Source organism: Oncorhynchus clarkii, chromosome 3 (assembly GCF_045791955.1).
Source record: "Oncorhynchus clarkii lewisi isolate Uvic-CL-2024 chromosome 3, UVic_Ocla_1.0, whole genome shotgun sequence".
NCBI lineage: Eukaryota > Metazoa > Chordata > Actinopteri > Salmoniformes > Salmonidae > Oncorhynchus > Oncorhynchus clarkii.
The window spans coordinates 71,878,323-71,890,898 of NC_092149.1; the positions used below are offsets into that span (position 1 = coordinate 71,878,323).

A 12,576-nucleotide genomic window follows, 5' to 3' on the forward strand; every position below is an offset into this window, starting at 1 on the left:
ACCAATGCGCAGCGTGGTAAGTGTCCATATAGTTTAATAAGAATAATGAACACTGAACAAAACAATAAACGACAATGTGAAATAACAAAACCGAAACAGTTCCGTGTGGAACAAACACTGACACGGAAAATAATCACCCACAACTCAAAAGTGAAACCAGGCTACCTAAGTATGGTTCTCAATCAGGAACAACGATTGACAGCTGCCTCTGATTGAGAACCATACCAGGCCAAACACAGAAATCCCAAATCATAGAAAAGGGAACATAGACAACCCACCCAACTCACACCCTGACCATACTAAAACAAAAACAAAACAAAGGAACTAAGGTCAGAACGTGACAGGTCTAATGTCCATTGCTCGTGTTTCTTGGCCCAAGCAAGTCTCTTCTTATTATTGGTGTCCTTTAGTAGTGTTTTTTTTCTGCAATTCTGAACAGTTTATGTTGAGATGTGTCTGTTACTTGAGCTCTGTGAAGCATTTATTTGGGCTGCAATCTGAGGTGCATTTAACTCTAATGAACTTATCCTCTACAACAGAGGTAACTCTGGGTCTTCCTGTCCTGTGGCGGTCCTCATGAGAGACAGTTTCATCAAAGTGCTTGATGGTTTTTGTGACTGCACTTGAAGAAACTTTCAAAGTTCTTGAAATTATCCGGATGGATTGACCTTCATGTCCTAAAGTAATGATGGACTGTTGTTTCTCTTTGCTTATTTGAGCTGTTCTTGCCATATGGACTTTACCAAATAGGGCTATATTCTGTATACCACCCCGACCTTGCCAAAACACAACTGACTGGCTCAAATGCATTAAGAAGGAAATTCATTTTTAACATTTTTAAATGCCAAGAGAGTGCAAGAGTGTGCAAAGATGTCATCAAGCCAAACTCAAACTTTGAAGAATCACAAACATAAAGTTTTGATGTCTTCACTGGGGGTGACTGTTGGTTGGCAAAATGAAGAATAATACTTCACACGTTTAAGAACATTCTAATGTTGTATGTAAAATACTTTTATTTAACTAGGTAAGTCATTTATCAACAAATTCATATTTACAATGACAGCCTAGGAACAGTGTGTTAACTGCAGAACAACAGATTTTTACCTTGTCAGCTCAGGGATTCGATCTAGCAACCTTCCGGTTACTGGCCTAACACTCTAACCACTATGCTACTTGCCGCCCCAATACAGTTTCATGTATTAATTTGCTGGGTGAAAATGAATTGAAATGTATTCCAGGTGACCACCTCATGAAGCTGGTTGAGAGAATGCCTAGAGTGTCATCATGGAAAAGGGTGGTTACTTTGAAGAATCTTAAATATAATGTTTTGATGTCTTCACTATTATTTTACAGTGTAGAAAATAGTAAAAAAATAAAGAAAAACCCTGGAATGAGTAGGTGTGTCCAAACTTTTGACTAGTACTCTACACATCATGCACATCATGTACACACTCTGCACATCATGTACACACACGCGCGCACGCACACTGACGCACACACACGCACACACATGCACACACATATGCAATCACACACACAGACACTATGTGTTTTTTTTTCAGTTGCCAAGAAACCACAGCTCCTACTTCCTCCTAGTCTGTCTGCAGAAAGTATTCAAGAAAAGATCATAACACCACACATATTACCACAGACAGATACACAGACAGACAGACCGGAGGTGTCTGAGAGCAGATAACTGAAACTGGTGTGTAGTTGATACAGCCTTGTGTTTGGTGTGCAGTTTGGCCTAGCGTGTCGGTCAGTTAGGAGCAGGATGGGGTGTCTCCAGCCGTACATTACCAGTATCCTGTTCTTCCTGAGTGGACTCATCCAATGGGGTAAGAGGATCTTCAGGTCACCACACACACACCTCCAGTCCTACCCATGGGGGTGCCTGTTGGTTGGCAAAATGAGGAAGAACACTACACACATTTAAGAACATTCTAATGTTATATGTAAAATGTGATACAGTTTCCTCTATTAATTTGCTGGGTGAAAAAATGATCTGCATAAAGGCACAAAAGGTTGTGCAAATTCTCGGTTCTGTTTGACCTGTTAATTATCAGCAAAGTCCAAAGTATTGAGTTGCATTTTAGAGTCCTGGGGTCAGATGATGGGGGTGGACTGTTGAAATGGCCACAGTTCTATATCAGTGTTTCTAAAAGCTCCTCTCTTCATAGTTGGTCTACTGATAAAATGTTATGAAATACCGTTCGCATGACAGAAAATGTCTACTTGGAATGAGTCACAATGTTTTTGATTTGATCAAACAAGCGCTATGAAAACAATTAAACTAACACAAACCCTGCTGATTGAAAATGATTTATTCCAAATTGCAACGTAACAGCAGTAATTACACCTTTTGATTAGCAGCACAATCAAAACTCCCCACAGCAGGTGTTAGTCTAAGAGATGGAGCTGTGGCTGTTTTCAAGCCATTACAATTGTCACATGACAGTTGCGATATGAATGCATTATTTATAGTTTGTTGATGAGAGGCAGACAGTGCAGACTGCAATCATTCTAAAAAAGAGAGGTCATATTTGAAGCTAGATATAATTCTCTTTAAGTTAGTCTGAGAATATCATCTTCCTGTATTTACTTATGTTCTCCATCTAGGCGGGGCCAGGGTGCTTGTCGAGTTGCAGTCTGGCCCTCTGCATCGTGTGATTGGCTACCCTATCTCCATCTCCTGCAACGTGAGTGGCTTCTCTAACCCGTCGGCCCAGCAGGACTTCAGATTCTCAGTCTACAAGCCAGAAAAACCCACCCAGGAGATCCAGATCATCAGCACAGATGACAAAAACTATGCCATGGCGGTGTACGGTGCCCGCGTCAGGGAGGGTGTCATCACTCTGGAGCGCCTGTCAGTGACCTCGGTCCTTTTCCACGTGAAGAGTCTGGTGGATGGGGACGAGGGAGAGTATGAGTGCCACACCCCAAACTCAGAAGCTGTATATGACGGGACATACAACGCAAAGACCACATTGAAGGGTAATGTTTTTTTTCTTACTTATTCATCTAATTTTGCCTAAATGACAATGCCTTCTGTGGTTGCTGTATGTGTATCATTAACAAGCCATTATTTGAAATAACTCTGGACTTATCACGTAGTGATTTGTCTACCAGATATACTGTATCAGTCAATCAGAACCATACTGTAGTGTTGATGTCCATCCCTCAAATCCTGTTTCCATAGTGATTGGGGACACCCTGACCGCCTCCTCCACTGGCCCCGCCTCCTTTAGCCTATCAGAGGGTGACGACCTAACCCTGCAATGTCTCGCCTCCAGCAACACCTTCCAGCACACCCACCTGTCCATCACCTGGTATCACCATGGAGACAGGGAAGCCTCACCCCACCCCATCATCTCTCTGGACCGTGATTTGAAGGTGAGTCCGGGTCAGCGGTTTGAGGGTCGATACCAGGCAGGGTTCATTGTTTTGGACAAGCTGGAGGAGGCCACCTACAGGCTGAAGATGGCCAGGATTGAGCTGTCCGATGCAGGGAGGATCTCCTGCCAGGCCCAGGAGTGGATCCAAGACCCAGACCGGAGCTGGTACCCAATCGCCCAAAAAGACACACAGCCAACCACTTTGGAGGTCAAAGCCATAGGTGAGAAACACCTTAGTGTTTTTTTGCTTCCCATCCTGAGTCTTAGCCCAAATTGTGTTTACACAGCCATCAAATATTTGGGTGATTGTTCTGGGTTATGAGGACTTATGGCTTAAGAGGACTTACGCCCATTCACTCTTTTGTCTTATTTCCTGTAAGTAAATGCTGAGATGGGGTTTCCTGTGTCTCAGAGGTGATTATGAGGGCTGAGTTTACTGTATGTCTAAGAGATTATTGTGAGTTATTTCCTGTCTTTCTCTCAGTGGTGGCTCCAGACCAGGGCTCTAGTTCTATGGTGGTGAGTATGACCGTGCACAAAACACACCTTCAAGAGGGGGAGGAGCTATCCTTGCAGTGCATTGTGAACACACAGGGCCCGGTGGGTCAGTTCTTCTCAGTGGCCTGGGTCAAGGACAACCAGGAGCTGGCCCATATTGGGCCCACGGGGGTCCTGTCTGTGGGGCCGGAGTATGGGGGGCGAGAGAGAGGGGGTGAGCTGAGAGCTGTGCGAACGAGGGAGAAGACACACCTGCTCACTCTGCAACCTGTCAGAACCCAGGACCAGGGAGTGTACCACTGCAGGGCCTGGCCAGAGGAGAGGGATGGGAACGGGGTCTTCACACAGGGATCCACCCAGGACTCCACCACAGAGACTATCACCATCACAGCTACAGGTGAGTGATATGACACCAAGCCAATCAGAAGCAAGGCTACAGGTGTGTAAGCAAGTAAGAAGCCAATCCAAGTCAGAGCTACATTTTTACGCTTACATTTTAGTCATTTGGCAGACGCTCTGTGATCAGAGACCTGGATGGGAGTTGCAGTGAGATTAGTAGGCGAGCAGCCTCTAGTATTGCCTGCCCTGTGAGTTGGAGGGGACTGGGAAAGGGTGAGGTCAAAAGAGGCAAGGAGGGAAAAGAGAGAGTTGGAAAGAAATGAATCGAAGGCAGATGTCGGGAGGTTGAAGTCTCCAAGTACAAAGATCAGTGAGCCATCGTCAGGACATTAGCTTATCAAGGTGTCAAGCTCATTGAGGAGCTCTCCAATGGCACTTGGTGGGCGATAGATGACAATAATATTAAGCTTGAGTGGACAAGTGACAGTGACAGCATGGAATTCAAATGAGGAGATGGACAGGTGAGTGAGGGAGAAAAGAGAAAATCTCCACTTAGGAGAAATGAGTAGACCTGTACCACCACCGCGACGACCAGATGCTGTCGGACTATGAGAGAAAACATTGTCAGATGAAGAAAGAGCAGCTGGGTCATTAAGATGAGTCATCAAGCACTGAGTCAGAGCCAGAGCAAAATTGTAGGTGCTTCATCAGCTTTCCATGTGGTTGCTACACCAAGCAACAACAGGGGGTGAGATCCTCAATAAGTTCAGTTTATGCATTGACCTGGCTCTGAAAACAGTTATTACATATGTACAACACACACACGCACTCATCACACACACACTCATCACACACACACACACTTATCACACACTCATCACATACTCAGCACCTTCTTTTTGTCTGTCCTCAGAAAGTGGTTTGACTGTTGCCATGGAGACCCAACAGGTGAGTGTTGACGAAGGGGATGCGCTACAACTCACCTGTAGAGTGAGCGGGGTCAAGGGTCAGCTCTCTATCACCTGGCAACACAGATCAGCCTCAATGGCAACAGGCCCCTTCAGTGATGTCATCAGCCTGAGCCGTGTGGGTGTGATGGAACTGGGGGCAGAGTTTGGGAAGCGTAATGTTCGTACAATGCGTCCCATGGCAGACATATTCACCCTGGAGCTGGGTGAGGTCACGCCCTCTGACGCAGGAGCCTATCAGTGCACCGTCTCTGAGTGGACCACGGAAGCCAACGGCAACGGCAAGAAAACTCACAGCCAATCACAGGACTGCAGCGTAGAGGTTCATCATGTGGGTAAGAGCACTTTCTGCATCGTGGTGCTAGAGGCGTCACTACAGGCCCGGGTTCAATCCAAGGCTATGTCGCAGCCGGCCACGACCGGAAGACCCATGAAGCGGCTCACAATTGGCCCAGCGTTGTCCGGGTTATTGGTTTGGCCGGCCGGGATGAGAGAGGGAGGTCATAGCCATGGGAAGTAGGGTTGTTGAGGGTGCTACAGCACCACCTAAAAAAACAGAATAAAAAACAAATGTGCGCTGGGCCTACTAGTCCTGTATTAACAGACCTATATAACAGTCTGTAATGAGGGCAAAACAGAAAACCTCCACCCTCACCCCCAAACTACTTCCTGCGGCTATTTGGGGAAAGGGAGAGGGAGAGATTCAAAGTTGACAAACATAACATAAAAATTCTAACGAAATGTTTGCTTGCCTCGTTGATGTCCATGAATATTTAATTTAACCCAGCACAAATATTTATTCTTCAAAGTGTTGGTAAAGATCAACTGAGCAAGAAGCATGAGGTAGGCTTTCAGCTCCCACATTATCTATGTAGAGATCAATAACTTTATACTTGATGACTGATCTCTCACATCAGATAGATTGATTAAATGTTTTTGCAGATGACCATGTTCTCCTTATCCTCACAGCCACTGTTAGAGTTTGGTCCTAAGAGGCCTGATAGTTGTTATCAGTGATATCTCATCATTGTCATCTCAGTGGTATCTCATCATTGTCATCAGTGATATCTCATCATTTTCCTTGCAGAGTCTCTGCTGAGTGTGTACCTGAGTAGTCGTGGTGTCCAGGTGACAGTGGGGGGTGAGGTGGAGCTGGTGTGTCGGGTTCAAGGGCCCTCCCTCCCGGTTACTGTAACGTGGAGCCTGCAGCGTGAAGGGCAGTCTGCCCCAGACAACATCCTGACCCTGTCGTACACTGGTGACATCACCTGGAGTGGCGACCAGAGCAACTACCAGTTGAGGGCGACCACAGGGAAGAAGGAAGTGCGTTACTACCTCCGCATCATCAAAGCGAGCCACAAGGAGGCTGGGCGCTACCAGTGTGTGATCTCAGTGTTCCTGCAAGGGAGGCACAGGAAGCCACAGAACTCCAACGCTCTGGGTGTGCTGGTCCAGAATCCAAGTAGGTCAGGTCAACAGGTCAACCTGGGGTTAGAGTTAGGGTCTCAGCCTTCATCACGCTTTCTTTATTTATCTGTCTTTCTCTCTCTCCCTCTTCCAGAGGGTGTACTCACCTTGTCCTCTAGCTCCTCCCCTCTGGATAAGAGTGTCAAGACAGACATACAGATGGAATGCTTCGTAGCCAAAGCAACCTCTAACTCATCCCGCTTCGCTGTCAGCTGGTTGGCCCAGAAGAACGGGGAGGGGAACAAGACGGTCCTCAGCTCAGACCGTGATGCTGTGATAACGCTAGGGCTGGGATTAGGCACAGAACAGCGAATCAGCATGAGAAGACGTGAGGGGCGGAGCTTTGAGCTGACCATTCGACAGGCCCGTAGCTGGGACAATGGGATGTACTACTGCGTGGTGGAGGAGTGGCTACAGGATCCTCACGGCCAATGGTACAAGCTCCCGCCCTCTTCTGCAGCCATGGAACTCCGCCTAAAAGAGACAGGTGAGTTACTCCGATTACTGCAGGTTAGGATATGGACCTGAACTGTACTGATTTGTACTGTACTGATTTATATGGTACTGATTTGTACTGTACTGATTTGTACGGTACTGATTTGTATGGTACTGATTTGTACGGTACTGATTTGTACAGTACTGATTTGTACTGTACTGATTTGTACGGTACTGATTTGTACTGTACTGATTTGTACTGTACTGATTTGTACGGTACTGATTTGTACGGTACTGATTTGTACGGTACTGATTTGTACTGTACTGATTTGTACGGTACTGATTTGTACGGTACTGATTTGTATGGTACTGATTTGTACGGTACTGATTTGTACTGTACTGATTTGTACGGTACTGATTTGTACGGTACTGATTTGTACTGTACTGATTTGCTGAATTGGCCTGCTTGCCCAAATTTTTTTATTGAATGATTGTTTACGGTCCTTTCCCTGCTTTCTCTCTCATTCTTTCTTTCTTTCTTTCTTTCTTTCTTTCTTTCTTTCTTTCTTTCTTTCTTTCTTTCTTTCTTTCTTTCTTTCTCCCCCTCACCCTCTCCCTGCTTCCTCTCTCATTCTTCCTTTCTTTCCCCGCCCCCCCCCCCCCCCCCCTCTCTCTCTCTCTCTCTCTCTCTCTCTCCCAGTGAGTGACCTCAGTGTGGATAAGACAAAACAGGAGACAGAGGTCAGAGAGGGGGAGGGAGTGGAGCTAACTTGCACTTTGACCTCTGGTGCTTCTGACCCCACCTCACTCTACGCCCTCACCTGGTTCTACTTGAAGCGTGGCTCCTCCTCCTCTTCCAGAGTTCCTCTTGTAATTCTGGGTCGTGACGGCTTACTGAAGTACCCAGGTTACAAGTGGCTCCAAGACCAGAAGGGGAGGCTGATCTTCTCCAGGCCCACTCATGGTACCTTTCTGCTGGGTCTGCAGAGAGCTCTTCAGGGTGACAGTGGAGTCTATCAGTGCCAAGTGGACCAGTACAAGCTCAATCATGAGGGCATCTGGGAACAGACTGCTTCAGACCAATCAGGCACAGCTGACCTCACAGTAAAACCAATAGGTAAGTATGATGATTATGATAATGGTAGTCATCTGATTTCCATCTCAACTCATCTATGTGTCCGTGTGAACATGTACACTGTGTTTTTGTCTATGATTGTCTGACTGTGTGGACTCTCCCTCTATCTCCCTCTCCCAGAGAGTGTACTCACATTGTCCTCTAGTCCCTCCCCTCTGGATCAGAGTGTCAACACAGACATACAGATGGAATGCTCCGTCGTCAAGCCAACCGCTAACTCCTCCCTCTTCGCTGTCATCTGGTTGGCTCAGAAGAAGGGGGAGGGGAACCAGACCATCCTTCACTCATACCATGACGCCGTGGTAACGGTAGGCCAAGGTGCGGGATTAGGTGGTGAACAGCGAATCAGCATGAGGAGACGTGAAGGTCAACGCTTCGAGCTGACCATTCGACAGGCACGTAGCTGGGATAGTGGGATGTACTACTGCGTGGTGGAGGAGTGGCTACAGGATCCTCTTGGTCGATGGTACAAGCTCCTGCCCTCTTCTGCAGCCATGGAACTCCGTGTACTCCAGACAGGTGTGTTATCCGGTCATGGCTAGAAGGGATATTTTTTTTTTTTTTGCAGTTTAGCTAACCCTAACACTCTTCCTAACCTTAACCTAGTTTTCCTAACCTGCTGCTCGAATTCTCCTAACCTGCTACAAAAAGTCAAATCGGACAAAGCTGAATTCCATCTAAGTCAAAACCGAGTTACCCTGATAACAAAGCAAGGCAATGCTGCATTGGTAAAAGGACATGGATCTGCAATGTATATCACATCTATAGAGTATCTTGTTGTGCTGATTTGCAGTTTCTCTGACTTTCTCTTCAATTCAATTCAAGGGGCTTTATTGGTATGGGAAACATATGTTAACATTGCCAAAGCAAGTGAAGTAGATAATATACAAAAGTGAAATAAACAATGCAAATGAACAGTAAACATTACACATACAGAAGTTTCAAAAGAATAAAGACATTACAAATGTCATATTATTTACATATACAGTGTTGTAACAATGTACAAATATCTGACCCCGCCTCTCTCTCTTTCTGTCTCTCTCTCTGTCCCAGTGACTGACCTCAGTGTTAACCAGACAGATCTGGAGATGGAGGTCAAAGAGGGGGAGGGGGCAGAGTTGACCTGTGCCTTGACCTCAGGTGACCCCGCCTCTCTCTACTCTCTCACCTGGTTCTACATGAGGCGTGGCTCCTCCTCCTCTCTCAGGGTTCCTCTAGTGATTCTGGGCCATGATGGTGTCCTGAAGTACCCTGAGGACCAGGACAACCAAGGGCTCCAGGACCAGAAGGGGAGGCTGATCTTCTCCAGGCCCACCCGTGGTACCTTTCTGCTGGGTCTGCAGAGAGCTCTTCAGGGGGACAGTGGAGTCTACCAGTGTCAAGTGGACCAGTACAAGCTCATTCATAGCAACTGGGAATTAAGCGCCACCAACCAATCAGGAACAACCAACCTCACTGTACGACGACCAATAGGTATGATGTCATCACTTATGAGTCCATGACATCTGACTGTACAAATACAACTGAATCAGAATGTGTTGTCTTTATTTCTCACCTTCTTCTGTTCTCTCCTTCCCCAGAAGATGTGTCTGAGTTGCTGTCTGAACGAGGATTCGTTACTGAATTAGTTCTAGGCATCTTCATCCCTCTTGTCTGTATCCTGGCGATTCTTGTCGTGGTGCTGTCAATCAAGCTGAAGCGGCAGGGCTCAGCTGGAAACAAGAAACAGGCCAAATCTCTGTGGCTGGAGTTTAATCCACGCCCAGAAGACTGAGCACATGGGAGAGGAGAGAAGTGAAACAGAGAGAGGATGCGTAGATGAGAGGAAGAGTACATCAGTGAGGAGAAGACATGAAGAGAGAAAAGGAGAGGATGTGGGATGGGGAGGGATGATAAGAGTGGGAAGGGGGATACGTGAGAGAACAGGAAAGGAGATAGGGGGAGAGGGCAGAATGAGCTTCTTTTTTTTAAAATGTTAATGTGGTTGATTTTTGGATCCAAGCATGCTTTTTACTTGTTTACAAATAGGATTTACAGTTGCACACATTTTCTAGAACTTGAAATGTACATTGGCACTGCTTTAACTTTGAGACAACTTTTTTCAAACTTAGTTTTACATCCGTATTCTCTGATGACTCAAAGCTCAAAGGATCATGTCTGATCATTGTTTGTATGAATGAGTTTTTCACAAATATTATCTTTGTGAATTGTTGAAAGATATTCTGCCGTGTTCTGTACTTATTTGTAGCGTTTTATTTCTTCACCTGTTTGAGTTGGGACTGCTTACGAGACTTTTAAAACACTTCTGAAAGATCTCTGAGAAAGACTTTATGGTATCACAAACATTTTATATGAAGAGGTGAATAAAGCGCTGCTCTCAGACATGTATCATTTGCAAAGTTGCTGGTGTATTATCTGGTTTGTAATAAATAGAGTATTAGCACATGACTGATCTTCTTGGCTTTCTAACTCTGTCAGCATGGGACTGTGTGGAAAACTACCTCTTTGTCTCGTGTGGATGTGAATGTGGTGGTTTATGTCACCTCTCTCCTTGTCATATGTGAAACATATTGACTGCCCGTTAAACAGGAAGTAATTGCGTCTCTACCCTGTAAAGAGGAAGCATCTGTGGTCCTGCTGAGTTCTGCTGAGCTCTGAAAGGCCCAGTCATCTCTGGTCCTGCGGTCTGAATGTCATCTATGTAGGTCAGAGCAGTCACACTGCGAAGAGAACGGAAACCTTCACACACGCACAGTAGTGTATTACCAAGTATACATTATCGCAAGCTTTTCATCAGTGAATGTTCCATCTCTGCTGTGCCTTGGCCATTGGGAAGTGGGCTGTGCATGTATGCGAGACATGACAAACGTTGTGGTCATGGCTGCCTCGTTATGTATACACTGGTTCTCAGTGAAACAGCTCACTCTAGTGGAAACTGTGTGCAGTGGCACAGAGAGTTGCTTTACTGTAATCAGTCTTTATATTAATTTATAATAGTTTGTAGTAGTAACACTATTCTACTATTATGATTTATATGTGAATAAACCAATCACTTTATAATATATACTATATTAGGAACATGGTGCTAGGAGCATATTAAAAATATTTTGCACTAAACCTGAGAGATGTCTACACATTGCTTGTGGTATTGCATGTACCACCCCGAGAGGGATGCTGTGTGTGTGTGTCTGTGTTTCAGAGAGTGCTGAGTCTTCTAGCAGATGTTGCTCCTTCACAATGGAATGCTGGCGGTACTGAACATTGCCTACAGAGGAAGAGTGTCAGCATGGGACTGCTCTCCTTTCTACCTTCATCTCGCTCGCTATTGCTTTCTCTCTCTTTCTCCTCTCTGCATTCAGCCTATCAATGATTAACACAGCCCATCTGTGGGGGAGTTTGCGAGAGAATAGACTCCATCACTTACTGCTCTCGCACCTTTGAGCAAAAGGACTCGGACAACAGGCTCCTTCCTACATTACAAGAGATGTTCCTGGCAAATCAACTGATGGTGTACCAGCTGTGGACAGTCTGTAAAAAACACCGGGGTCACAGTGTAAGAGGAAACAGTACGGTGTACAGCCTATTAAAAGATGTGACAATGTAGAGTAGGAATGTATGATAAGAAGCTGTGAATAGATTGTCAAGTGTTGAGAGGTGAGAATGTACATTATAAACTGGGTGGTTCGTGCCCTGAATGCTGATTGGCTGACAGCTGTAAATCAAACCGTGTACCAGGGGTATGACAAAACGTATTTTTACTGCTGTAATTACATTGGTAACCAGTTCATAATAGCAATAAGGCACCTCAGGGTTTTGTGATATATGGCCAATATTCCACGGCTAAGGGCTGTATCCAGGCACTCCACGTTGTGTTGTGCTGAAGAAAAGCCCTTAGCTGTGGTATATTGGCAATATACCACACCTCCTCTGGCCTTATTGCTTAAATTGAACACACAATCTTCAACTTACAGATACATGTTTTGGCTCTACAGTAGGTTTGTGTGTCTGGATCTTGTTAAATCCCCCATCGGTCCACAGCGCAGTAGAATACCAAGGGGAGATTCTTCAAAAGAAAAACACTCTTAACTCTCCCTTTCAACACTTCTGCCCACTCGCGTTGCTATGGCAGCGCTGACAGTGCAAACAATGCACAAACCGTTTTTCAGAGTTCGTCAGTCAATCGCGTGTCATTGTGTGTGTGTGTGTGTGTGTGTGTGTGTGTGTGTTCATCCAGAATCCTGTGTCAGGGCTGATCAAACTATTAATTTGTTCCTGCGTGGAAGATAGAGGAGATTAATCAGTATATCAGGTGCAAATTGGTTGTATTTATTTAACAGTG

The 12,576-nt window shown here is 45.6% G+C and overlaps 1 protein-coding gene across 2 annotated transcripts; it reads left to right on the top strand.

Annotated features, from left to right (window-relative positions):
• The first annotated feature begins 1,575 nt into the window (after positions 1-1,575).
• On the top strand, positions 1,576-10,683 carry LOC139403238 (immunoglobulin superfamily member 2-like). Of its 2 annotated transcripts, none has more exons than XM_071146931.1 (11): positions 1,576-1,838; positions 2,620-2,994; positions 3,200-3,616; positions 3,880-4,290; positions 5,146-5,535; positions 6,288-6,662; positions 6,762-7,154; positions 7,803-8,219; positions 8,358-8,756; positions 9,291-9,710; positions 9,818-10,683. In XM_071146931.1, exons 1-11 carry the CDS (start codon positions 1,775-1,777, stop codon positions 10,009-10,011), a joined length of 3,855 nt encoding a protein of 1,284 aa, XP_071003032.1. In that variant the 5' UTR covers positions 1,576-1,774; the 3' UTR covers positions 10,012-10,683. The 2 variants fall into 2 exon arrangements, with proteins under 2 accessions (XP_071003032.1, XP_071003033.1); XM_071146932.1 differs by having other exon boundaries at positions 1,645-1,838; positions 9,821-10,683.
• Positions 10,684-12,576: the final 1,893 nt, after the last annotated feature.

Bases quoted from the DNA above. Each gene is read 5' to 3' on its own strand.
- LOC139403238 (XM_071146931.1), top strand. From the start codon at position 1,775: ATGGGGTGTCTCCAGCCGTACATTACCAGTATCCTGTTCTTCCTGAGT. The intron at 5,536-6,287 runs GTAAGAGCACTT...TTTTCCTTGCAG, and splicing joins CGTAGAGGTTCATCATGTGG to AGTCTCTGCTGAGTGTGTAC. The intron at 9,711-9,817 runs GTATGATGTCAT...CTCCTTCCCCAG, and splicing joins CACTGTACGACGACCAATAG to AAGATGTGTCTGAGTTGCTG.